This window comes from Aethina tumida, chromosome 3, assembly GCF_024364675.1.
Source record: "Aethina tumida isolate Nest 87 chromosome 3, icAetTumi1.1, whole genome shotgun sequence".
Taxonomy (NCBI): Eukaryota; Metazoa; Arthropoda; class Insecta; order Coleoptera; family Nitidulidae; genus Aethina; species Aethina tumida.
In genome coordinates, this window is record NC_065437.1 from 24,289,323 (window position 1) to 24,316,839 (window position 27,517).

The 27,517-nt window shown below is 33.9% G+C and overlaps 1 protein-coding gene across 6 annotated transcripts in view; it reads left to right on the forward strand.

Moving 5' to 3' along the window:
• The window catches only part of LOC109608656 (CUGBP Elav-like family member 4), a 334,021-nt gene that overhangs the window by 277,462 nt on the left and 29,042 nt on the right, over window positions 1–27,517 (forward strand). For 4 of the 6 annotated variants that reach the window (XM_049964225.1, XM_020025167.2, XM_049964226.1 and 1 more), the window contains 2 exons: window positions 11,916–11,964; window positions 20,308–20,433. In XM_049964225.1, coding sequence (XP_049820182.1) covers window positions 11,916–11,964; window positions 20,308–20,433 — 175 coding nt within the window. Of the gene's footprint in view, window positions 1–1,365; window positions 1,438–11,915; window positions 11,965–16,925; window positions 17,048–20,307; window positions 20,434–27,517 lie in introns of those variants that run through there. The other 2 variants (XM_020025164.2, XM_020025169.2) reach the window with 2 other exon arrangements.

A 27,517-nucleotide genomic window follows, 5' to 3' on the forward strand; every position in this document is an offset into this window, starting at 1 on the left:
ATGATAGTGCGCCTCCTTTCTCCTTGGTCTTCTCCAATATTCTATTATGATATACTTATAAAATCATTCTATTCCCTTAAAATACACTGATAAAATCTGGTAAGTTAACAAACTTTTTTTATTAATGAATGAAGTTCTTGTTCTTGGTTTACTATTTTTATACCTTTATAGTTTCTCCACGACATACAAAGCATGTTTGGAAACAATAATGTCCAAGTCGTTAAACACACTATGGTAAACAGATACAGCAATTTAGAAACTTCTTAGTACCATTACAGTTTCCTGATCACTAATTCAACCATCCGCAACTAATACAGATAGAGAGTCTGAGTATTTATTGGCAGAAATTCGGTAAGCTTTTGTTTCAAAAACAGGTGCTTCAAAGGCGACGACAATTATTCAAAGATGATGCTCTAATACGTCATAAAAAGATTCATACAGAAGATATATTGTTAGAGCTTGCTATTTTGTCACAAAGTATATGATCTTCCAAATGAGATAAGATATATGATAGACTGAAGCTACGAGTACAAAGTGTTGCATGTGACAAACAATAAGTAATTAAATATTCCCGTGTTGAATGAATAATTTACGAATTGTATCTTCCTCCTAGATATAGAACAGTATACTAACGCCGCGAAGAAAAATACGCCAGACTTAGTTTAAACTTTAAACCCATTGATTAATTAAAACTGCAAAAGTCTCATATGAATTGCGATGTATAATTTATTAGTTGAATGTCAATGTCGTTTTCCCCAGCCAATAGGTTAGTGGTTCAAATCGGTGCATGGATGTCGGTGATCGGTTTTCATGAATGAGCCGTGACAAATGAGCAAAAGGTGAGAAACGGACAGGTCCCTGAAATGGGTTTGCGAAGTTGTAGTGCGTGTACCCAGATAAGTCGGGCGACAGTAATCTCCAGGTCGCTAAACACTCCATCTAACTGCACATCTCATTGCACGGCCGTGGCGATCGATGCCGAAGCGTAATGGCCATAAGGAGTGCGTGCGAGGACCGCGTGCCATTGGCTGCGTTCCGTCGATGCCTCGTTCCGACGCCCGCCGCCTCTCTCGCGCAGAACGTCGCCGCACGTCGAGGGTTGCGTACGAACGACAGTCCACCCTTCGCGCTCTCACAGTCACCCCAGCGCTGGTCTCTGCACGCGTAACGACTCGACGCTCCACGGACAGTTGCGATCGTCAGTGTTTTACCCCCACGGCCCGGCACTCTCCGCCGCTCTCAGAACTTTCCATTTTATTATCAACATTTTTTTTTGTTTTTTGACTCAGTGACTCGCGTCGTGATCCTCGTCAGTTCCTCATTATTATTATTATTATTATTATTATTTTCGTGTTGCCCTGAGAAGTTACATCAAACATCCATATGGTGCAAGTACTCGAGGTGGTCAGGTCGAACCCTTTCGACTTGTCCAATTCTGTAAGTAGACCACTTTCACTTCTACACCCCCGGACATCTGGCGCGCTCTAATTGAAATTCCATTCGGGCCGGATTTAATTTTCCGCAGACAATCCGAACTTCTAAATGCAACCGAAACTTTGTTTCATCTCGTCGAAGCTCTACCAAATCAAAGGGGCTCTTATTAAAGACCATTCTTTCGACCTAAACTCAACCTTACCGGACCGCAGTGTTGCTTAATTTGAATTTTAAACGGCCATTAACCGGTTTATTTTATGTAATTACAATTACCGAACATCATAAAATTAAATATGAAACTTTTTACTGCCTCATTAAATTAAGCTATCGTTTTATTAATACGGCACTATACAAATTATTATGGCACTAAATTTGCGACGCGCTTTAAACCCAACAAAATAATCTACCTAATATTCATTAAAAACTTGGTTGTTTTAATATTTCTTCGGTAATTATGCACCACCATTAAATATTTATGCATTATAATTATAATTTAAATATGAATTGAAAATAGAGGTAAATTATTTTAAAAATAATTTTATTTGTGCCTCTTAAGTAACCATACATATTTTATATGCACAGACCCAAATTTTAATTAATTTTTAAATACCTTTGTGAAATAACTGTTGCTTTCTTCCACAAATCTCATCAGATTTTCAGCACAAGTGCCTTTTTACGTTTACGTGTGAGTAATTTTCACTTTTACAGCCTTATGAAGTAAAATTCGATAAAAATTGAAGTATTGACAATAAATCTGAATAAGCAAACTTGGTTAAAGTTTTCAATCAGTGTTTTTCGTCTGGGTTTTATCAGAACCAGTTAGAATTCCATTGTAAATGTTTCAAGATATATTAGACTTTAAATAGGTACATGTTAAGTTTAAAACGAACTTTTCAGACTTTTAAAATTTTCCAGTAAATCTTACTCTTTAACTGTTGGTTTTTTCTCAAGAAACTTCGACAGATTTTTGCTCTAAATAAATGTATTCGTTGAAAGAAATTTTCTTAGATTATTTTTGCTCCTCTATTTTATTAAAATTTAGATGAATAATAATTATTATTTTATTTATGTTTAAATTAATAAAATAATGATATTAATGTCTGATGTTAATTACAAAGGCTATATAAATCAATCAATTTTCAAAAATATAATTAAATTTATAATTTAATTAATGGGGTTGTATAATTTTATTTGATTTATTAATCGAATGTGAGTAGTTAAAAATGTAATTGATAAAAGTTGTTCAAAAACAAACGTAGAACAGATTTTTATGTTTGTAAGATGGCTGCTAGATATCTAACACCACAAACTTATCAGGAAAATGCTCATTCTTTGTTTATCAATTAACAGTGAATTTAAGACATTTGATTATTTATCATGAGAATATTTGCCATATTTGTTATAATTTTCTTGTATAAATAAAGATGTGGTATCACTTTAAAAATTAAAAAATAGAAACTGTGTTGAACAGAAATCGATTTATTTTAGCTGAAGAGCTATTATTTTTATTTTATATTATAATTCCTATAAAATTGACATATATTTGTGATATTATTTTTTTTATTTATTTTTAAATATTCAAGAAACAAGCTATTCTAAAATATCACTTAAATGCAATGCCTGAACAGATTATTAAAATCCATTAAACGGTTAAGTAAACTAAAGTCGAGATATCTCATAAAAACTATGAGCTTTTTTATATGTACTAAATATATTTTATATTTTTATTCTATATTTTATATCCTTTTTAAATCACCCATATACCAATATAAACACTCTATATTGTTAAAATATTTTTTTTATTTTCTTCCAAAATCTTATCAATTGTTTTTCAGATATAAGATATAACTTATTGTAAATTATCACTTAAATAAAGTGTGAATAGAAATCTATAAACTTCATCAAAATAAGAATATATTTTATGTATTATTTTTATTTTGCATTATTATTCTATATTTTATACTTCTTCACTCATTCATTTTTTCATATTCTAAATTATCTCCCACTAAACACTCACCAAATCCATAGAACGGTTAATTGAAGAGATATTGATAAGCTCCAACAGGGCTTTTTTGTCTATTATTTTTTACTATTTATTATTGTTTTTACATTGGCCATTAGAAAGACTAATATGACCAAATATTGTTGTCTTCTTTTTTTCAAAATCCTAAAAAAGATTTTTTTTAATATTTTACCTAAATGCAGTATCTGATCTCGACCGGTCAACAAACAAACAACTAAATGAATAAAAGTCGATAAAATTCATCAAAAGATTAAACTTTTTTATCTATAGTATTTTTTTATATTATTATACTATATTGTATTAGACATTAACCATTAAACAGACTAATATGATATGATAAAATGGATAAATATTGATATGTTTTTGTTTCATTATAATATACTTTCTATACCTACCTACATCCGGCGCCTAAACACACAGTCATCTAATTTATTCAAAAATTCTATATATCGACTATAGTGTCAAATATTTTATTACAATTATCCAGACAAGTTATAAGTTTGTCTGTAATTAGTTATCACATTCGTAAATTGTACAAGAATTACTAGTTCTATAAAAAATATATTTATAATATGTATTAAATAATTTAATGAAATAAACATTTAAAAATATTATCATAAAACTTGAATAAAATATATCCGTAAAGTATAAAAAGGGTGCCCCTTTTTAAATTTACATGCCTTATGCATCATTGTGATATATTGTAAGAGAGTGAACACAAGGGTATAATCTTCCTAAGTCGTAAGAAACAAAAATGGTTTATGGTATTAAAAAGGTTTTTACAATGATTATAATGAATGAATGAAAAAACCCAGTTAAATAATTTGCCCAAAAGAAAGTATTATTAGTCCAAAAGCGTAATAATAGCTATAAAAATAGATTGACCTTATTTACCACTAAAACCTTGTTAAGTAACATTCGAATGGAAAACAATTTACTGAAAGTGATTTGTGTGTTTTTGATAGTGAATTAATCAGGCACACGACGAAGACCCCAAGCAGAAATCCCGCCCGGTCACGCACAGCGCCCGGTGTTCTTTATAAAATTCCATCCAACAATACATCTTCATAATTTTTTATCGCTACTCCCAGAGCATAAATATTCCGGCACATTTGTGCGGAGTGTAAACCACACATCCATCATGAATACTAAATATCTTTTCGGCGCGAGGTCCCCACTTTTCCGCCGCGAAACTCATTTCGAGATATTTGGCAACAAGTTAATACAAATGAGGCGACGTGGATTGCCCCGTTCTTCGTGTTTTTCATCTTTCGCGGCGATAAATTCGTCTTCGCCGTTTTTCATTTCCTTCGGCACGACGTCTTTTGTTTATGCCGACGCCCGACTGTTCGCGCCATGTGTTGCGTGAATCGCACACTGGCAAAGACACGTGATAAATATGAAAGATGATCTTAATGATGGGGAGGGTGAAAAGTTCGAGAAATTGTGCTTAAACCACGTATATTTTTTTAGTACAAAAATTCCCTGATTAACTTCTGATCTTACTAACTGGATTAATAATATAAAAATAATTTTATCTAACACAACCAAATAAATTATTATAATAAATAAATTAAAAGTAATTTACGAAAATAGTGGAAAATTTTTAAAATTGTAATAAATTATAAAGAAAAATGGTATATCAAAGGTTCGATTTTAGTTTTCTGAGATGTTGTGTCAGTGTGCGGTGCTATCAGCATCTGTCACTTGTACAAACGATTCCTCACACTTTATTCCCTCCTGCATACGGCCCGTTTACATTTTGAGGATGGTAAAAAAGTGTCACGTGTGCCGCAGCCATAAACATTTTTTCAGATAAATAAACCGAAACATCAATTTTCTGTAAACATATCGGGTTTATGGGCCCAGGCCTATCTCCAAGTGAATTAACGGATACGAATTTTACCATAGGAAACACATGGTACCACTGAGTTATGCGTTTTGCGTTTACGAGCTACGCCGGTGGATGGTTTAGGACCCGCGGCCCAAATACCGTGATATTGAAAAATTGTCGGTTTATTAGGGTTGTTGACACATACGCAACAACACCGCACCCAAAAGTTAATGAAACAATAAATTTAATTAAAGAGCTTTTCCCTCCACCATGTGCCCTTCAGTAAATTGCTAATTGGATTAAATTAAATTTAAAAAATAGATGATAAGTTACAGACACTATAGACAGCCATAAATACTCCAACAATTTAGCGGTTAGTGTTCAATAAAACTGTGAAATTTAGATATTCCTTTTAAAGCCGGAAGGAGAAAATATCAGATCCAAAATAGGTAATTTTCCAACGTCTCGACGGATGCTGTGCAACATCGTTGCGTGGCATAATCGTGACTCACAAGGGCTGGAGAGAAGGTCCCCTTTTATTTTAACTACGGGGGATCTTTCATCCCTCTTCAAATGACGTAAGCTTTATTACTTATATCGATCGGGTGCACAGAAGGACCCTAATCTATTATTAAAAATGTATGGAGAGCGCGTTACATGTAGCCTTTTTGCAATTAACTGGAAACGTGTGCTCGTTTATGGGCAATATCAAAGGGACATGATAAATGCAATTTATACCGGTTTAATGTCGTTTATGAAGTTCAGATCACGAAATCAAACGGTTCTACAAAAGTTTGCGATAATCTTTAGGTCAACAAACATAAATCAATTTTAATATATTTAGTAATACAATATTTAATATAAGTTAAACGTTATTACACTGTTTTAGTATTAATTGACAAACACAATTAATTGTTAAATTTAAATGATTCAATGTCTTCATAAAGAAATATTACAAATTTAGACTTGAACCCTAATACTCCGGGGTTCCAGGCCGATTTTATATACTGGGGTGCAAAAGGGTTGTAATTATTCATTCTACAGTGAGGCCTTTTATATTATAGGGTAAGCGTTTTCCTATTTAAATTCATTTGGATTCGAAGCCATTCCTGAATTCGACAGCAATCTTTACATTTTCAGACACAGAATCGTTGAATTTTATTATGCCATTAGAGAAAAAGAGCCATAATGATAATGCGGGAGTTTCAGGAGATGTGTTTAAATAGCGGGGATATTTAAATACATAAATCGGAAGTGCGGGAATTTACATTTACAACAATAAGCGTTTTCGGAACGGAGCAATTTATGATGGTTTCTTAAATTTGTCATGAACGCAATAATAATAATTGTTTGCATAAAATAAGAGGGTTTATTTATTGCTGGGACTTGTCTAGTATTAGTCACAAATACTACACACGTTCGCATAATTTACTGAGATTACGAATTACAGTAATTTGGAGTAGAAACACATTATTTCCACGGCAACGTGTTTCTGTGGCTCGCTTCGTATCTTACACACCTCATCCAATCAATTTACCAGCACACCCCCAACAGAAACTCACGGTGTTGACATTCCCCACTTCCCATTGTCATATGTGATACACACACATTTTGCGTTATTGATTTTTTGATTATCTCGTTTACATTTTTCTATCGCATAATGTTTTTCTAGTGGACCGGCACAGATAGTAATTTAATAACATGCAGCTTTATTTATAATTCATAGTTTTTGTTTTCACTGTTACTTTGGATCTAAATTACGTTAATGGTTTTTGGGGGGACATATCACACACTAATGTATTAAGTTGGCGGTCGATATTTCATTACCCGTCTAAATTTGTACGGTATTTCTTGTTTTTGTGACCCTGTTTCGACGAATATTGAGTTAGTCACAGACCGTGCTTTTAGTTTTTATAGATTTTTTAAAGGAGCACGTACTCCTTTAATGTTGTCTTTCAGACGCAATAATAGCATTTTAGAGATTAACATATTCAAGCCACTAGATTTTATGAATTCCAAGCAAGGAAACTTTAGACACAACCCTTAAGCACCCGTCCAACTATGTTTCGCTGACAGAGGAACCAAAATATTAAATTCGGTTCAGTTTCGACGGCATTAGGTCTTAGTTCAGGTAATTAATTATTCAATTGTGTCATTGACCAGGCCGACCTAATTAAATAATTAATCACCATTTATCCCCATTCTGGGGTCACTAAGAATTTACATTCTAGGTAAAATATGTTCTTACACCCTTTAGCCACGTTCACCGCGAAATTGCTCCCCAACTCCGCAAAGTAGCATAAATTTCTCCTTTCGCTAAATCATTCCCACACAAGCCACGCACTAATGCGTTAAAAACTAGCGAAACACGTGATTTACTGCGTCGAACGATAACTACAGTGGATCCTCGATTTTCAAGTTCAATTGCTGTTTCAATTCAATGGAAAACTGGGTGGATGATTCTGAATCGATTTGTAAAGGTGGAGTGAACTAATTCATGACAGTTATGTGCGTTTAATAGATAAATGTGTAATTGTTGCTTTTCTAAGCTTTTCGCATTGATCTATTAATTTAATATGAAGCCCGAAGCTTCGAATATAATGGGAACGTATTCGCAAATTAAAACTATAACCGTATTTACTTTGCTGTGTAAATTCTGTTTGCGTTCTTCCTTTTGCAGTTTTTACGAGGGGATTGTGCGAGGGATTGGTCGAAAATTAATTAATTAGATTCAATATGTCGGTTACCCTTCTCCCATATATTATCCATGTATTGTGTCACAGAACACGGAAATTTGCCGTTCATTAATCTCTATGAATACTTCGTTAAATTTACGAAAAGTCGCATAATTATTTGAATTTATTCGGGGGTTTCAGCACGTCATGTATAGACATAAAATTGGACAAAATTTTTCTTATTATCAACACAATAGTACAATTATTGGTCCTTGATCTAAATTGCGAATAAAAATATGATTTCATATATGTAGATGCTCAAAAGAACGAATTTACTTCCACATAAAACTTTGTCTTTCCTCAACATAAAACCCCAGTGTTCCATCATTTTCATGGATCTCGCATTAAATTGCCTTTAAAAAGTGCCTTGCGATCGACACCGGTGCTCTTCATTATTTTTTGCTATACTAAAATATAAAAGTCACTTTTTATTTCAGGTGTAAAAATTTACAGTCAATCCATGTGTTCCTAAAAGTAATTTACCTTCCAATTTACAGTACAATGTAAATCCATTTAAATTTGATACACTTGCCTTTATTGAAAAAAAAAAATAATATTTTGTAGTTAAATCTGCGTTACATTATGTGAAATTTAGAAAATATTATAGTTTTGTTTTCAGTTGTTAATCATATTCAATGTAAACTTTCTTCTCCTTTTAAAAATTTAAGTAATTAATATTTCAAGGTTTTATTTAAAAATGTAGAAAATATTGCTGTAGTAAATACTGCTGTAGTAAACTTATAAACAATATACAGAAATTAAAAAAACTGAAAAGAAAGTTTTAAAAAATGTTATAGTTGTTGTATTTAAAATGTAAAAAATATTTTTAAATTTGTTTCTCTTGTACATTTCTAAAAATTTTAAAATTTTATTTAAAATATAAAATGTAGAAAATTTTGTATTTAAAAACTTGATTACTTCATACATAACATAATCAATTCAAATTCAAATTCTTTTTCAAAAATCTGTAAAAGATTTAAAAAATATTTTATTTAAAGTTACATTTCAAAAATTTATGACAACATTAATTTGGTTTGCTAGCTCTGCAGGGTACTAGTACTTTAATTTAAAAACAGTTGTTTTAATCCATATTCATAATTGGAACGTCAAACTCCACACCTTTTCTAGGAAAGTCTTGAATTAAACGAGCCATGGCGTATCGAAAGAAAAACTGACCGTGTTTGTATTTAATAAACACAAACATGTTTCGAGACTTGACCCCGTGTTCTAATGTCGCGGTGTTTTAACAAGATAAGCCTGCCTTAAATTATTATGTTTGTTTTAAGGATACCTTACAAATATCGACCGACCGGGGTTAATTGATGGCTTTATCGGAGTCAGCTATTTGCTTAAACTCACCTTGGGGGATTCCATGTTTCAATTTAGTTAATGCTGGACGACTGCACTTTTTCTCTCCGTGACTCTCCTAGTTATTAACTAATGAAATTAGTTTTTTTTTGCAATGGTTGGAATGTCTGAGACATCGTATATTTATGTGCTCTTTACATACTAAATTGTAATTTTTTACATGTATTTATTTCGTCATGATGAGGTGCAAATATATGTTTTGTAGACCTCTTACTGAAAACTATTTAAATCATGAATATACAGACTGACGGCTTCCATAAACAAACCAAAATTACAACGTTTGACGGAGACTCCACAGTCCGCCAGAGTTTAAAAAGTAAACCTAATATTGGAGTTATAAAGCTCGTTGGCCGGAATTCGACATTTAATTCCCTTTGCCTATTTAACACACGTGCTGAAGAGTGACTAGAACCCGCCGTTAATTCGGAATTAAAAGTAAACAACGGGCTTCCGCCATTGGCGAACACATTTTTTCAGCCTGAGAATGTCACTATTTTTAGGTTTAGTATTATTCATTTCACGTTAATAGGACTTAAGAACAGATGATTAATGGATTTTTAAATTATAAATTGATACAATGGCAGTTTAAATGTTATTTATTGATTTAAGGTTGATGATGAAAGAATAAAGGGACGTCTAAAACATGGAGTTTATATGAATGGATAATTTCCCTTTGTCGATTACGAGTGTGTGTTTTTGTCATTTTGTCCCCAATTAAAAGTTCGATACGAAAAGAGGAAATAAAAATATCTTGTCGGAGTGTACCGCTTTGGCAACGCAAAAACCCATTAATAACAATTGTCTTTTAAAAGGAATCCGCGTGATGAAATTCCCGGCGTCAAAATTGAAAAATTATCGCCGCCGTTTTTTTTTTCGGTGTAAAGCTTCCCATAATAGGTGTAAAATGGGAAGGTGGTTGGCATGAAAAATACCGGACCGATTACGCCGCAAACAATGAATTAATAAAAAGTATAATTGTCCAAACAAGCATTCCGCCATCATTTATAAAGTACAACACTGTTTCATATCTCGTATACGCCACTCGTAATGAACATGGCTCTAATTTACTCTGATGACAGGAAATTAAAGTCGAGCTTCTGTCCATTATGAGGGGAATGTTGTTATCGCCTATCTCCATAGTTACAGCTGGCCTCTGCTTTCACACCACATTCCACCAACACCGAAGCTGCTGTAGTTTAGTTTCAAAAGCTATTATTATGATACAGATGCACTATATTGAATACAAGATGAGCTGCGGATACGACGAGTGATCTCGGACCGTCCACCGTTTCTCCCGATAACTCTAATTGCAGGAAACCGTCTCAATCCACCAAACGAGAACACTCCATTTACCTACAATCCATCAAATTATCTGAATCTTGATGTAATATATTATGTTATTGTGCATCCTCTTCGATTGTTCACATTTGCCTCATGCATGACTTAAGGCTACTTCAAAAACAATGCGAAAATTGTCTGCATTTAAACATTCGAGCTAAAATACAATGTGCTATTTTCATAATATTGAATTTTATTTGCGCACTCAAACAAAATAAATTCTTCCAGACAATTGCTCCCATTTGAAAAGTGTAAATTTTTATGGCCCTCCGGCAAGACTACAGCTGCATAAAAATCTGAAGAAAATATGTCCCATTCCGTTGCGATAAACTATAAACCACTAAATATATAGGTGCTGAAATCGAAAACAATGGAGGTGCCGTATGATTTTATCCCCTTTTTCCCCTGATTTATGTCACCGCCAACGCTCTAAAAATTTCAGCGAGTGACCCTGCCGTTATTGTGAAATAATAAAAAAGCAAACGCCCTTATCGTTTTCTGCTTTTATCCAACAGTTCTACTTTGTATTTTTGTCACTTACATCGCATTCAATTTCCATTCGGCCGGTAGTTTAAAGTCCTTTGAAATACAAGCCGGAGATTAATAACAACTTATCACAGAGAATTGGAAAATTATATTTCGTTTTCAATTTAAATTGTTAATCGATTTGCCCGGTCTCAAAGCTATGTAAACATTTAATTACTGTGGTCCATTTGTAATTACTAAAATAAAAACAAATACCACCAACCAATACCGATGATCCTGTAATTACAAACCAATAAAATTATTCCTAACGGCAAAAGATATAAAGTGCACGTTGGTTTTATGTTTTGGATGCGTCGTAGGAAATTTCGAACAATGAATATTTAAATGCGACTGATCATGAGTTATTGGTTGAATTTTACCATTAATAAATTATTAATGCCCCATCGGTGTATCCGTATTTATCGAACATGTGTCTGGAAAATTAAATTTACCCAGCCATTTGAACTGAATTGTGGCAAGGGATCTTTCCGAGACTCCATTTACAAATTGAGTACCTACTCGTAAAACGTATGAGAAATTGTTTGTTTAAACTGTGAACTTTTCACCGGTATATATACAAAGTTGCAAAGTTTAAAAGTTTCTGTGAAAATATTTTCTTAAAACTAGACTAACATGAATTTTCTTTTTCTGTTCGCAGATGAACCGCCCCATCCAAGTTAAACCAGCGGACAGTGAAAACCGCGGTGGTAAGTTTTTGTTTTCTTTCCGTTGTATGCATTATTCATTGTTTCAATTAGTTCTTACCAATTTACCGTACTTTGCGCCGTTAAATACCTGGCGATGGAAACGCTCAATGTTTTCCTTTCATTCGCGTTGTCTACTTTGTTCGACACATTAAAATTACCTGCATTTATTTATGAGGTCCCGACGACTTCGCAGACGACCACCAATAAGAGGAACTTTTTGGACTGATTGTCAATTAGGACAAGAGTTTTTGCTTTACTGAACAGTAGTTTTGTACATTATATACTTTTTTAACTCCTATTGAAAATTTTCTTAATAAAATGACTGTTCATTCCGACTTGTTTTATCTCTTAAATATGTTTAATACAGTGAATAGAAACCAGTTGATGTAACTCCCAATAAAAACAAGATTTTTAATACATTATCGCCGACAATACCAGATGATTTCAGACAAACCTTTGAATAAATTTACCCAGATGCCTCGTAATACATAACTGATTGAAGTACAGCGGTATTCGAATAAAAAGATTGGAACGTAACCAGAGGGAAAGACCAAGAAAAACGAGAAAAAGGGTGTTGCGAAAATACAATCTGAAAAATGTTCCGCCATGCATGGCGGAATTATTACGTTGATTGAATGTAAAACTGAACCGGTATCTGAAGAAAAAGGAAAATGTGACGGATATTGATTAAAATGGGGTCCTGACAGCAAACTGCACATACACAGATGCTTTTTCATAAGGACGAATTGCCGAATAATTCCGTTCCAATTGCGACGTCGGCTTTTCACGTGGGAGAAACTAGGACCCATTGAATGCTGAACTCATTATTGTATTAAAATCGTAAATTGCTGGAAGGTTTTTTTAAAGGCTACATTCATGACTGGAACTGATAGATAATTTTTCAAATACCAACGTCCTTTTTTGACTTTAGATACGAGAAAGAAGGATGGAACGAAGTTAATTGCTCCAGATTCTGGTGTGAGATATCGAAAAGGCAAATTATGTTATTTAAAAAGACTGAAACTACTGAAAAATTTTGCTCAAATTTTCAATAGTGACATCTGTGAAAGAAATCTGCGGCCGGAGCATCGAAACGAATTTGATGTGCTAAAATCCGCCGAAAATGAAAATATCGAGTTCGGAGAAAACTTTTAACTACCATCGATTACCGCAGGGTCAGTGGAAAAACTTAAGGAGTGGATAACGAGCAAAAAACGGACCCGACTTAACAAATGATCGAGGCGAAAATGATGGATTGAATGACAGGTGGTGGAAACCAAACAATGGGCCTTATCAGCTCCTATTATCGTATGTCAAACATTTGTAGCGCCCCAGTCTGGGGAAAACTAAAGCCCATTTCGATAAACTTCGGTCCTCGGTAACAGATACGTTCGTATCGATGTTGCCGTACTGTAATTGTGTACAAAAATAGAACGCGTACAGGTGCAAACATTTAAATGGGTCATTTATGGTACACGTAAAAATTCTATTCGGATTCTGTGTAGTGGAAATTGTTATTAACATTTTATAGTTGTCATGGAATTCTAAAAACGCATTTCGTTAATGTAATGATCCATGCTGGCAGTTATTCCGGGGAAATATCCGAACAGGAATTCTGAATGCAGCTTTGAATAAATGTAAATGTAATGTTTTATATAATTATGAATCCATAATTCCAAATTATCTGTATAATCAAAATTAACTATGTCACAGCTTTACAAAAACTGGTTAATTGGTTATTAGTTTGCACAGTGTTTACTGCAGATATACAGATTGATAGAGATTCTGTTTCACGTCATTTATGCAAAGATAAACTTGATCATCGTTAAAGGTACACAGGTGCGCAATAATTTGATAATCTATGTTTAACATAATTATTGACTAGCTTCAGATTTTCCACGCGGTAAGCTCAGGAGACATAATGAAATTTGCGCTCACGAAATTAGATTTGGATTAATTGCCCCTTCGGATTTTATAGTTATGTTATTGCTCCCACATAATCAATAAATTATTAGTGTACTCATTTTCATTTTGGAGCTGTGTAGGCCGCTAATTGTTGTGGGGTAGGCGTGTGTCGGGCAAGCAAGCGAAACGAAAAGCCCTCGAAAGACAACATTTAGAGCTCCTTAGGAAATAAAATGCAGGAAAAGAGCAAAAGAGAGGCGGGCTTGCGGGACTTATAAGTAATAATTTGTAGAGGTACTTGTGACGGAAAACTCGCACGAGAGAAGAGAGATGAGCAAGCACTGAACATACAATTTAAGATGAAAGGAATGCAAACGACAATTGCTGAATGCAGGTATTTACATTAATCAACGGAGGCCTCTTATCTCAAGTGATATGTGCACGCGCTTCTGTCACACTGTTTGTGACGTTCACGCATCCTACAAACGCCACTTTATAATACCTGACAATGAAAAGGGGGCGGCTGCTTTCCAGCTATACTTTGCAGCTAAATAATAAATACCGTGGCCGGAATTACGCTCGCTTGCGCTCCTCGTGTCAATTTGGGTTGGCTGGTGTTTCCAAAACGTTGAAATAAGTAAAAATTTTATGAACGCACAGGGGTTATGAGGATCAACCTAAATTATATCAAATTATTTCTTTGAATTAAATATCCATTTATTATGTAGAAGATGCAGTGTCACAGAGAATAAAGAGTTCCATCCATTAAAGTCTTTAATAGAGTTAAGTGGAATTTCGACAAAATAAAAATTTATGATCTAAAACACCAAAATGAGATTATCTCGGATCCTTTTAAAGATATAATTAAATTAGTCGCGAAAATAGCTGCCTCCGATTTTAGGAAGATATAGGATTAATTATTTGTTTAGATCATGACGATAAGTGAGTTTTCCATTCAAGTTTTGTCATTAAACACCCACTTTTTGTTAAGAGATACTAAAAATGGGCCGTCTGTGTCAATGTTGTTTTTTAATTTGGCCTTAATTTCCTTCATTTTATTTTTCGAAAGGCTTAACTTCTTACCTGGCAAAACGTACCCATATAAATATGTTATTCTTTTATTAAAAATCTTAAAGTTTACCTTGGCTTATTTGTAAGACGATTTATTTAACATTCTAATTATTTTTTTTTATTTTTAAATATCGCTCTTATCAATCGGTGCTAGTTTGCGATTTAATTTGTGTGTGTTTTATTCGATTGTACGTGCATATTTTGATGAAATGTTTATCTAATTTCATCAGGACTTTTCTATCTATTGAGTGTCTTTCCTCGTGTACGTGCTTCCGACGCGAATGAAATATTTAACTGGAATTGATTGTTCCCGAAATACGCCTGAATATTTGAGGAGCTTGATTCAGGGACATAATTAAGCGCCGGAGAAAGACGCAATAGAAAACATACAGCGTGGAAACGAGATAAGGTTGAAGTTAAGATGGGAGCACTTTTAAAACCCAGTCAGGAGACATTGGTTATCAATTCAGGGGAGTGGAAGACATAGAGAGTTCATAAACCAGAGTAGTGAAAGACAAAAGGGAAACATCAGTCAGCAACAGTCGCCGAAATTCGTAAAGTTTAAGTAAATGTGGCAATTTACTGTAAGGAATGAACGCGATCCTGGATATTCAATTTCCCTAACATAAGAATCCTACCGAATAAAGGATTTTAAAGACACTATTCCGCTTTATTGGTTTTATTCCCGATAAAACATTTACTACCCGCTCCTTGTCTTTGCCGTCTTAATTATTTTTTCTGCTTACAATGTATATTGTTTCCTTATTTGATTTATCGGCCCCAGTTGTATCTCTTTACGGCTCTTATTTATTGATCAGTCCACGAATACCGACCAAATAAAAAGTAATGAGCCGAATGCTATTAAAATGGAACACTTGATTAAAAGCTTCTTTTATTATAGATGTTGAACTTCCAACAATTAATTCTTTTGAAGTAATGAGGGTATTATAAAATTTTTGAAATAAGAAAATTATTAATTATTATAGGCGAAATTTCAGATAAAGCTCTGAATAGCATATAATATATTTTCGGAGTAGCCCTAAATCTACAACAAGTGATAGAAACTATAATTACGGGTGAAAGCACGACAGCTTTGTTACCCTTGTTATTTAAATCCGTCTTCAATAAAAGCTCCCTTATACACATAACAGAAAACGAGTTCATGTCACCGGTGTACCGTGTTGATTTATTCCAAGCGCCTTTATTAATAGTACAGTTGTTTTCCTTAAGTGTGCGTGATAAAAATCAAGATCTAGCCGCACGAGACCTTTAACACGATTTTTTGTGTAGCAGATCCGATTAACGGATCCCAAAACCACTACTGAATCTATTAAGGAAAACTAATTAGTACAGAATACAATATTTATGCATGGTCTGGTGTTAAACTAATAATCTAATTAATAAGTACTGGTAAGAGGGTTTGGAGTAGTCCTATTTAAATGGGATATTATGTATAATTAACAAATGAAATGTATTAACACAACTCATAATGTTATGTAAGTATGTATATAGACGGTACGTAAATAGGTGAATTGGTAAGAATTCTATTTCCAAAAATTTCTTATCTTCATTTAGATAGTTTAGATCTCTGGCGTTGTTTACAGAAATTTCCTCTTTATTTCTGTAGATGATGCGTATTACCATATAATCTAGAAGATACTTCAACGTTTAGACAATATTTCGTCAATCAGTTAACACAATTCAAAATAGAACGGGCTTGTAGAAGTAGCAAAAGTGAAGAAGTACCAGGTGGAAAGGTACAGAACCACTTTGTAACAAACGACTTTCTAGCTCCGCTAAGCCAAAATAAATTAATTAAATTGCGAAATAGCAGAGGAAAGGAACTAGAAGAGTTCGTTTGTTACAATGTGAGCGAACACTTGGAAATTTTGGTGGAGGAATTGAGTTAGGCCTGGTCTGGGCGTAGACACCCAGGTCCAGGTCTAGGGCTAGGGACGCCGCTGGTAGATCTGTTCTGATTGCAGAGCTCGCGATGGCGAACGTGAACAGCAGCGGCGGCGTCTGCCGGAAGTAGGGCTGCAAGGTAACGAGGAGTGAGAAATTTAGCTAGCCTCCTCCCGCCCGATCCGCCTCTGGACCCGGTCAAGTAAGACCCCGTCCCAATGTCTCCTTCTTGTTGTGGCGTTATGACAGTGTCGTGCGTATTAGAAACTGTTGTAGTGCGTTGCGTTGTTCCTGTGCAGCAATGGTCAGCTCGTTCTTTCGATGTATGTCTAGACGTTGTGTACCTTTGATGTGTTGTCAGACTAGCACTCTACTTCAACTGTTAGCTGTTTCTGTTGTTTTTTCATTTATTTATTCGTTAGGAGTACCTCTTGATTAGCAGTTATCTCTTTTACAGTTTTATAGTCCATTCATTACCTGGAAATAATACATGAAATTCTCTTAAACACTAAAATCTGGCGGAGTGAGAATACCAGTGATGAGTTAATTAATACACAATTAATTACGTCGTTAGGGATGAATTTCCTAATAAAATAATAAATACTGTTTATAAATTTACAGGGCATAATGAAATAAAACAATACATTACAATATCAAACTACCTTTTTGTAATTTAAATACGAGACAATAATGCACTTTACCGTATTGTTATAGAAATATTTTATACCATGTTGGTGAGTACTTTTATTCGAAACATTATTGATACATAAATTATTCATGTAATTTTGGAGCACAACCCTTACAACATGAAACCAGCTAATTTAAATGTAATTTATAATTACTTAATAGCGAATCATAATGATATCGCTAAACTAAATTAAAACAAAACATTAATAGAGTTCTAATGTAACATTGCCAATGAACGATTAATTTCAAATATAATATTAACATTTTAAATGTATATTCTATAAATATATAAATTGGATTATAATTTAAATTTAATATCGAGGTATATAATACAATTATATTGACTAATTTAATACATTTTGAATGTATTATTTTAGTCAATGCTAAACTGGTTGGTACTCTTATTGTTTAGTTTGACTTGTTTATAGGCAAAAATATGATTATAATTTAAAAAACATTAAATTGCGTCGTTTAAAAAATCTATTTTAAAATAATACATCGAAATTAACACGAAAATGCCCTTAACACTGAAACTGAAACCATCAAAACACCACTAACACAAAACTTACCGACTGACTGACCCCTTTGAATTAGATTTTTTAAATACGGCTCGAACCCGTCTGGCAACACACCCTCTGAATGTATAGTGCAAATCTCCATGTGTTCTAAAAACAGTAGTACAGCTGCTTCGAGATTTACCCTCTTTTTAATTTTTTTTTTGTTTTTCACCAAAAAAAAAAACCACAATGTCAAAGTTGCTGTACTGGTTTCAGTGCACGCTAGGTGCCAAATGGGCTGGTAAGTATTTGGTCAGTGTAACGCCGGATGTACAGGGTGTCAATGCGAACCAAACTTTAACAGGTTGGTTAAAGTAATTACTGATTGATTTATTTTTTGCAATTTTGTACTACAGTCTGTTAAAGTGACGTACTGCGATTTTAGCACCTTGTATTTTGTTACAACGCAACCGAGCACTGTCATGTACCCTTTTACCTCATACCTATTCTTTTCTTCCTCTGTAAATAATGAAAGACCGTATTTGTATATATAAAATAATAATCGTACACATCAGAAGTCGATTAGCTGCGATCCTAATTACGTTGGTCGTCTAGTTGATTGCATCGAATCAATATAAAAGAATTTTTTTATAATAATAGAAACCTAAAACTAATTAAATAAAGTAATGGGTTTCTCTGGTAGATTGTTTGTTTTTACGTGGCTGTACCCTGGAATCCCCTGGAGGCGAAGGGGGGTGATTACTGGGAGAAGGACGTCGGCCTATATAAAGCGCCCTCAATTTAGGAGATGATAAAAACTTTCTGACTCTATTGCTCCGTTAGAAACCATAATATCGACCTTTTTTGAAAGACTGGTAATATATTTTCGACGCACTAAAGAGCCCACTTAAACACAAAACAGCGCTTCCAGTCCGGGACTCTCGCACGCGATGATATTTACAATCTTTTAGATTAAATTAAAAAAGACACGAAGTGTTGGGAAATTTAATTTATCGTCATCGAAGTGTATGTAATTCATTGGGTAGTCCTACTAGCTTCTGAACATGCGTGTAAATTTGCAATATTTCGGCCCTGAAAGTATGATAAAGTGGAATATAAAAGAACTCAGTGGAGCAAAAATAATCTGTATAAATTAACAAATTTTTGTATGGTTGTTTCATTAATTCTGCAAATGTGAGAACATAAATTTATTACATACCTATGTAACATTTAGAAGCTTACTTACTATCTCTTAGGCAAACATGGTGATTCGAATTATTGATTTGATGCAATCACACTGAGATAATGAAAATCAATAATCTAATAGCAATATAACAAACACATCGTAATGAATTCTTAAATCACACATATTGAAACGGGCTTGATCTAATTAGACTACGAATCAGATGATTACTTCTCATCAAATAAAACAGAACAGAAATCAGATTTCCTCGGGCACCACTGGACATCCTCTTTAAATACTATCGCAGCGAAGAAAACAAAGACCCGTCCATTAATCCGGCCAAAGTAATTCGGCGCACCGAAAACAATAAAGAGTTATTTTCAATTATTCGTGTGTTACGTTTCGACGGTCAACTCTCGGAAACGTCGTCCCTCTTTTCCTACTGGCCCCCCCGTTGCTGTGTGTTGTTGCGTCGACAGAAAAGCAACTTTGATCCAATTACTGTAGACCACTCGTCCCTCTAAAACCTTTAAATCCCTTTCCGCCATCCTGATAAATAGATCCACTAACATCAAACGCTAGCTCCTAGGCTCGTACCTTGAGTGTCGATATTAGAGAACAATTGCAATGGTGGATGCTGGGAAGCGAGTTTCAGGTCCGGGAGATTTCTTATAATCACTTAAGGCCGACCATTGTACAACGCTATTTTTAAACAATGTCAGCGAAATTCACCTCTTTGCTTAGGGCCCTTGAAATATTTTCAAATTCAGATTTACAGTAACCGATTTGGGGTACGGTTTCATTGTTCTTTTATTTTGTACGGTTTTAAAGAAAGATTTAACTAAGAGCAAGGATAAAACGGCCTCAGAGTTAAATCGTCATTCGAACCGTAAGTTTAAAAACTCAGAAAATCAAAATTAACCGTCCTCACTATTATAAGAAATCCCTCAAATTTGAAACAGCTCCTTTATAGAGATTCCGCTGTTGTATACTGAATTGCACTTTCGTTAGATATGTTTCTATGTTCGATTTGACAGAAAATTTGCCCGTGTGTCGTGTTCTAATGTGTGCCTTTCTGTTTCTCTCTTTTCGCAGATCGAAAGCTGTTTGTGGGTATGCTCAGTAAGCAACAAACCGAAGAAGATGTACGGCAATTATTCGCACCATTCGGAAACATAGAGGAGTGCACCATTTTGAGGGGACCTGACGGCGCGAGCAAAGGTAAATGAAATTTTATTTATTTTTTATTTTTTTCTTTCCTGAAGGAGTATCAAATTCCGGATTATCCGCATTGTGGAAATGAAACATTCATGAGAATAAGGATAAAAATGGAATGCAAAATTAATAACGCCAGGCACGTTAATAAAATCGTCAAATTTTCCATTCTATTATAATTGTCTGTTTTCCGGCGAACAAGACGGCAACTTTAATCATCCCTTAAAAGAACTGAGGGGGAGGGGATACATGTGCTTTGATATTAATGTGAAAAGAAAGATATTATTAAGGAACTCCCTAATATTTATTACGTTGTATTCGCAGTGACAGGAATGAATTTGAAATAAAGCAATAAATAAAAATTTTATATTCCTTTGAAAGTGGGTCTCGGAAGCAGGCGAAGCATGCAATTATGTTCATGTTCTATCTTGGTTGGGAATACTCGTGTATATCTAAATTAAAGTTGACAGTAATAGAGAACGTCTGTTCCTTCGAATTTGCACGGATTTTTACAAACGAGCTTCTCAGGTCTAACCCACATGCCATAAAAAATTACGAATGTCAAGGTGGTTATTATGGTATATTAAAACTGAAATGCATTCCCTTCGTGATACAATTTTATATGGAAATCGTGTAGTGGGTTTTATTTTTCGCTTTGTTTCTCAATATTTGTTTCCTTTAATTTTTTTTCTAAATGACAACAGACCTACACAGTTTCATTAAGGATGATCTAGGTAAATTGTATGACGTTAACAACAAGGAGCTCTTATATAGTTTAATTGTAAAAACTAATTGAAGGACCTGCGTGTGTGCCTCGAAACGTAAATTCCATCTCATTTCAACTTTAATATTTTCTTGCAAAAGATAAACGGACAAAAGTCCTTAAACGAAGTTATTTCCAAACGAGACAATTCAATTTAAAACATTCAGCATATATGGAGTTAAATTAAAATCGTGAATGGGGCTTTCCATACAGAAAATAATAATAACAACACAAGTTCTTTTTCTGCTTCATAAACTGCACAAAGCCAGAACTTCCAAAAGGTAATGCCTTTTTACTCAACACCAGTCAAGTAACAGTCAGAAACAGATTTTTGTTCCTTTGGCGCTGTGTATTTAAAATTTTTATTTGTTCGTCGACTGCCTTTGTGTCCGCCTAAATAAAGAATTGAGCGTGAGGAACGGGACCGAATTCTGCGGACCCCAAAACGAAAATTGAATGATGGCAATGAAAGATTTTTTTTAAAATTTAATTACGCCCGGGCCCGATAAATTGCTTTTTGTTCTAAAAGCGCCGGCAGTTTATCCCGATATATCAAGGGAGAAACCACATTCTGAATTCACTCCAATCTCCTGTTTTTCTTTGTGGGGTTTATAATTTTGCCATGTGTCGAAAGAAATTGTTTTTCTTAAAATTAATAACACACAATATAGCATATTGTATTTAGTTACTGTCCAATATGAAATAAAATGTTTCGTCGTACGACTCAAATAACTAAAAACACTAATAGATTTTGCGGCAGCTTTGTTCCAGATGTCGAGTTAGTTCTTTCTGGGTGTATACAGGATGTCAGTAGTTTATTTATGAAACAGTTTAACGTAACGGTGCCAAAATCGGTACGATTAAACTTTACAATTTTAATTTTACAAATTTTATAAATTGTCCCCATATTTATTATGTTTTAAACTAGTTACGAGTGTTCTCAATTCAACATCTATGTCTTAACTTGGTACTGGCGTCACAAATATAATATTTGTTATATTTTCATTACCAATTAAAACAAACATATTTAAAAACGTTTGTAATTGCAGCCGATTTAATTACCGCATTCGTCGTTAAACCGATGTCATTTCATATTAGCTCTATAGTTTTTAAAATAATTATTGGGAAATATAATTATAAATATGATTTTAACTCTATATTAAATGCACGTTAATTATGGTTTATGCCAAATTCAATTAACAATTTTCATTATTAATTATCATATTTAAAATTTCATTAGTTTGATTATTTATTATTATATTTTTGTTGTAGTAAAATTATCTAGTTTTTAGAGTTTAATAATTTCATAGTAAAAATTAAATGGTTTGAATTTTGAAAGATGTATACGTGTCTTTAGGAAAAAGAGATAAAGGAAGGACGAAGGTGACTGGTAAAATTACTTTTATGTCTGAAAACCGCTTGCCAGTTCCGATGATTAAGGAGTGACGTGGCCATAAATATTTTTAAGTTTTCCGAGTGATGATGTGTTTTTAATGAACAGGCTGTTGCCGGTGCGGCGGAACACATAAAGGAAGGAAGGTGGTGAAATTAAGACGGATTCCCGGTTTCTTTGCTTTCAAACTAACGTCCTAACTTGTTGTCGCTCGAAGGGGAACAAACTGTCTAAATTTAAAAGTTCAAGAATACGTGAAAAGAGTGTGTCTCCAGCGGATTATTTCGTCATCCCCGAGGTGGCGACGCCTCTATTAAGGGAGTTTTCGATCTCCTAACGTAAAAAATGCACTACACGAATCAAGGATTTATTTATTTTAAAGAGTGGACTCGGCCCTACTGAGATTTTGAATCTCGTCAATGTCAAAATAGATTTCCAACCCCGAAAACTACCGCTGCGTGACACCGTTCTTTGGATTTTCTTTTGTGACGCTACAGCTTTATCCACTCACTCCTTCAATTAATTATTTCCCTGCATTTGATAAAAATTCCTTTATTGTTTTGATTTCTAGCTTATACTTGATAGGTTTTGTCTAATTTCATTTGACTTGGCATCTTTATCCACTCAGTCTCTAATTAATTATTCCCTTGCACTTCCTTTCCACGTGTTGGGAATTATTGTACTCGCTCAGTGCAGCGGCCCATTGTACTTTGCCAACATAACGTTACACATTGTAAATAATGTCCGCAATAAAGATCCGCTCACAAAATGTGGAACATCGTCTACACACTCAAAGTATTTAACCCCGTCTTTCAGACGACCTACAACAATGTTTCGTTAGTGGATCTCACTTAACAATATCTCCCTCCGTTCGTTAAAGCGGAAAATAAACTTTTGTTTTTATCGTTATGGTAATTGAAAGAATTTTATCACTGATTCCTGTTACGCCATTCCAAATCGATTTGATCTCATTTTCATCAGAAAGGTGTGGAAATTTAAAATGGAGGTCGAACCGTTATCCAATTATCGAGTACCTCAAAAAGTCCAATTAGATCGACAACAAACTACATCAAAAAAGCACCGAGACCTCGAGATATTCAATTGTCGCACGCTAAAAATAAAGGGTGCACACCAAAAATGATTATGTTGTATGTTTTATAAATTAGGGAGGGCTGACCTCCCCCGTCCCACGCACCCCCTCGTCTGAGGACAAGAAAATAAACGTAGCAACCGTCCCCAGCGCCCCCCGACACACGGGGCTCTGGCTCCGGGCCATGGGGTTGTTAGCACATTCCGAAATGCAAATTAGCTTGCTCCAAGGGGTGCTTATATTAAATTTTTGGTCTGTTCTCCTATGCAATACAGAAATTACTTATTCAAATAGCATTCGAATTTATTAAATATACCCCGTATTCACTGACGACGATGATTTTTGCACGCCTGTGCTTCGTCGGTAAAATTTACGCGAATGTATCACTCAAAGTGGAAATTAGTTGAGATTTTGTCCATGTCGAATGTATTAAAGTTTGATTTTACTGATTTGGTTTGTATCTAACTATTGCACGACTATGAAAACAACCAGCTAATTAAAATACATCTTGCCGTTCAAAAACAGTTAGACAAACAGAGAAATAACATGGCAAATTTGTCGAAAACAGTATTGCAAATTTAAAGCAAACAACGAGTCCATCATATAAAACTGGAGAGTATTTACTTAATAAACTAAATGATCAATTTGGGGCAGCTCGCCCACACCAACGAATATTTTCCATAAAAGAGAGCAAATAAGGGTAGAATCCTCCAGGTATTTTATGAGTGAACGACGTCCTCCCCTTCCATTTATTGGAATTCCGTATGGTATATTTACACGGTCTTCGAACTGGAGCTGAAATTAATTGACGATTCCCGACGAAACAAAGGCCCGATCTCGTTTCCGGAATTAATGCACGCCGTTACGAGCAGCCAGTTTCGATCCGACACTATGTTTATAATTTCGTGGCACTCGTCTATTTTTGTTTGATCTTGCCCAGGAACATCCGCTGCGCTTTTAATACCATAAAACCACTCAAAGACATTCTATTTGCCTAACTCCGTATTCTACCGCTTTCGACTGAATTAAACGTTGTAAAACTGGTTATATACTAACTGCAAAAAAAATGCGACACACAGAAACGCATTAAGATATTTTCATGAAATATGGCATACCTATTGATAGAAGAAATGATTAAAATCTGAAGTCAATCGAAAAACGTATTATTGGTTTTTTATTCTTTTTTCTTCTTATCTGCCAAATAAGGTATCGCACACGAACGAGTACTCAGTTTTTGTCACGATTTGTTTTATTTAGTAATTTATACTGACCATGCCTACGAGCAAGAGGTTCCGGAAGACTCGAAGCTACCACAGAGCTACAATACAGTCGTTTTAGATTATTGACCTTCAGGGACACGATGAGTTCAACGTCGATGATTGATGTTTACCTCCGTGTAAGGTTTTTTGACTACATATTGTCAGGAATACATTAGACTTCCTAGAAGTCTCCCATGTGAATTTACTGCCTTGGCCACCCAGATTTTCAGACCTTTCCTCAATTGAACATGATTGCGATATGACGGGGCAACGCTTAAGGAATTTGCAGCGCCCTCCACGAACTCTGAATGAACTAACGCGTCAAATTCAGTTCGTGTGGGATGAGATACCACAAGAAAATGTCGATAATCTCATTAGGTCGATGCCAAGACGCATTAATGAGTGCCTTAATCAAAGAGGGGCTCCGACCAATTATTAGCTTCTGACAATTTGTGCTTTAAAATTTTTATTTAATTTTTTAATCAATTATTTATTATTCAGTAATAGGTTAATATGTTCCTAAAAAAACATTGGAATAAATCAATTATATCTGGGTGTTATATTTTTTTTCGCACGCAGTATATATTATAAAAGGATCAACCACTTTCTTTGTTCATTTTACTCAGCACTAGCGTGTACAAGTTCGCCCACTCAATTCCTACTTTAAGGGATGCTGTACATTGAATCGCTCACACATAAATTTCAATCAGAATCATTTTCAATTCACGTATACAAATATGTAGCACAATAAAATTCATAATATTTCATATAAAATAGTCATTTATAGTAAATTTGTTTGAATACATTTTAATCTATTTCCCATGTTCATCAATTACGTCCGTTTCGGTGAATTTAAATTTTTGTTTGGCAGTATATATTTTTATTATTCGGTTTTTATTATGCGGATGACAAATAGTCTTTGCATTCTTTATAATGCAATTCACGAATTTTATTACACTGTTCCGAATAAATTTTAATTTAAACATGAGATGTAATTCAACGCCGCCGGTTCGTTAATAGATGCGCAATAAATACAGTTGTTCCAATGGATAAATAATGTCAAATAAATTAAAGAAAATAGTTTTGGGCCTATATTTGTTCTGGCTAAATTGTTTATTTTGCCATTAACTATCAATTTATATTTGAAATCATTTTGCATTTGCGTTACTAATTCAATTTCGAAATTAATCGCATTAAATTGAACATTTCGGACATGATAAATACACTTTACAAAATCAGTTATAAAAACATAGCCGCTATATATTTTGATAAAAGTGAGTTAGTTTAATTGACATGTTCGATCGAGAGTCTCTGTGAGCTTACAGTTTTCGAACTAATTAGCGAAAAAAGGCTTCAAATTGAATTGCAACGCTTTCATCCGATTGCACATTCGAAAAAATTTTACATTCGTTCAAAGGACATGAAAAATTCAATCAATATATTTTATAACTGTGTTGTTACCCATTAAAAAAATTAAAATCTAGATAACAATTACACAGGCGAAATACACTTGAACGTATTTGTGTTCATGTCGATTTTTAACAAATTCTAGAATTACAGCTGAATAAAAAATTTGAAGTGAAAAATATTTTTTAAAATATGCGACAACCGAAACAATTCGAACCAGAAAGAAAGTAATAACAACGAAAGTAAAATTAAAGCAGATATAAAATTGACAAATGAGTTAATATAAAGGAGACGAGGAAAATATAAAGGTATAGTCCTGGATTCATTAAGATTACAGTGGGGTTCCATTTCTGTATCGTTTTAACTTTCTGATATCGTAAAATGCAACTAAGAGTTTAATAAAAGTTTAATTAGAAATTTTCTTCATAATTTAAAATGAACTTAAATCGCACTTTGTTTCTGTAACCTACTTTAAAAAGAAAGTAAATTAAACATCAAAAGAACTAGGAAAAAATGTAATTTTAAGCTCCTTTTTAAACTTTAATAATAATTAGACCGTTTATAAAAACACCATTCATCAGATTGGATTAAGCAGCTTGCTTTTGAAAGTCGAAACTTCCCTTGACTCTATGCATTCCTGGTAACTTGTATTAAACTTTTGGCCCGCTTTTTCGTGTTACCCTCATTTTAATAGTGTACGTTTTTATTGTAATTATAACGTTTCTTTCAGTCCGAGAAATTATGTTTTAAACCTGTCGAGGAGGCATTTATAAATAAATTATAAAACCCACTCCACGATTATATGAATAGGTTTAATTTCTCAGCAGAAAACGTTTTTAATTACCAAGACGGGAATTGATTTACATTGTTCAAGCGGAACGAAATGAAATATACGCATTTTCATTTAATCTGAAGTTATTCAATATATATATTTTTAATATAGAACTAAACGGCATGAATTACATTCCGAAGCTAATTACAATTCGGACCTCGAAACGAATTGTCGGCAGTAATTAATGAGGAAATAATTAAAATTCATTATGCCGTTGCTGAAAACAAATCCAATATTAAAAACAAAATTTAATCTTTCCTAGCGGATCTTTTTCATTAGTCAGGCGGAGCTGCTAAATATTTTTTCCTTAACGTTTTTTCTAATTACGAAGTAAATTGGTAATTGA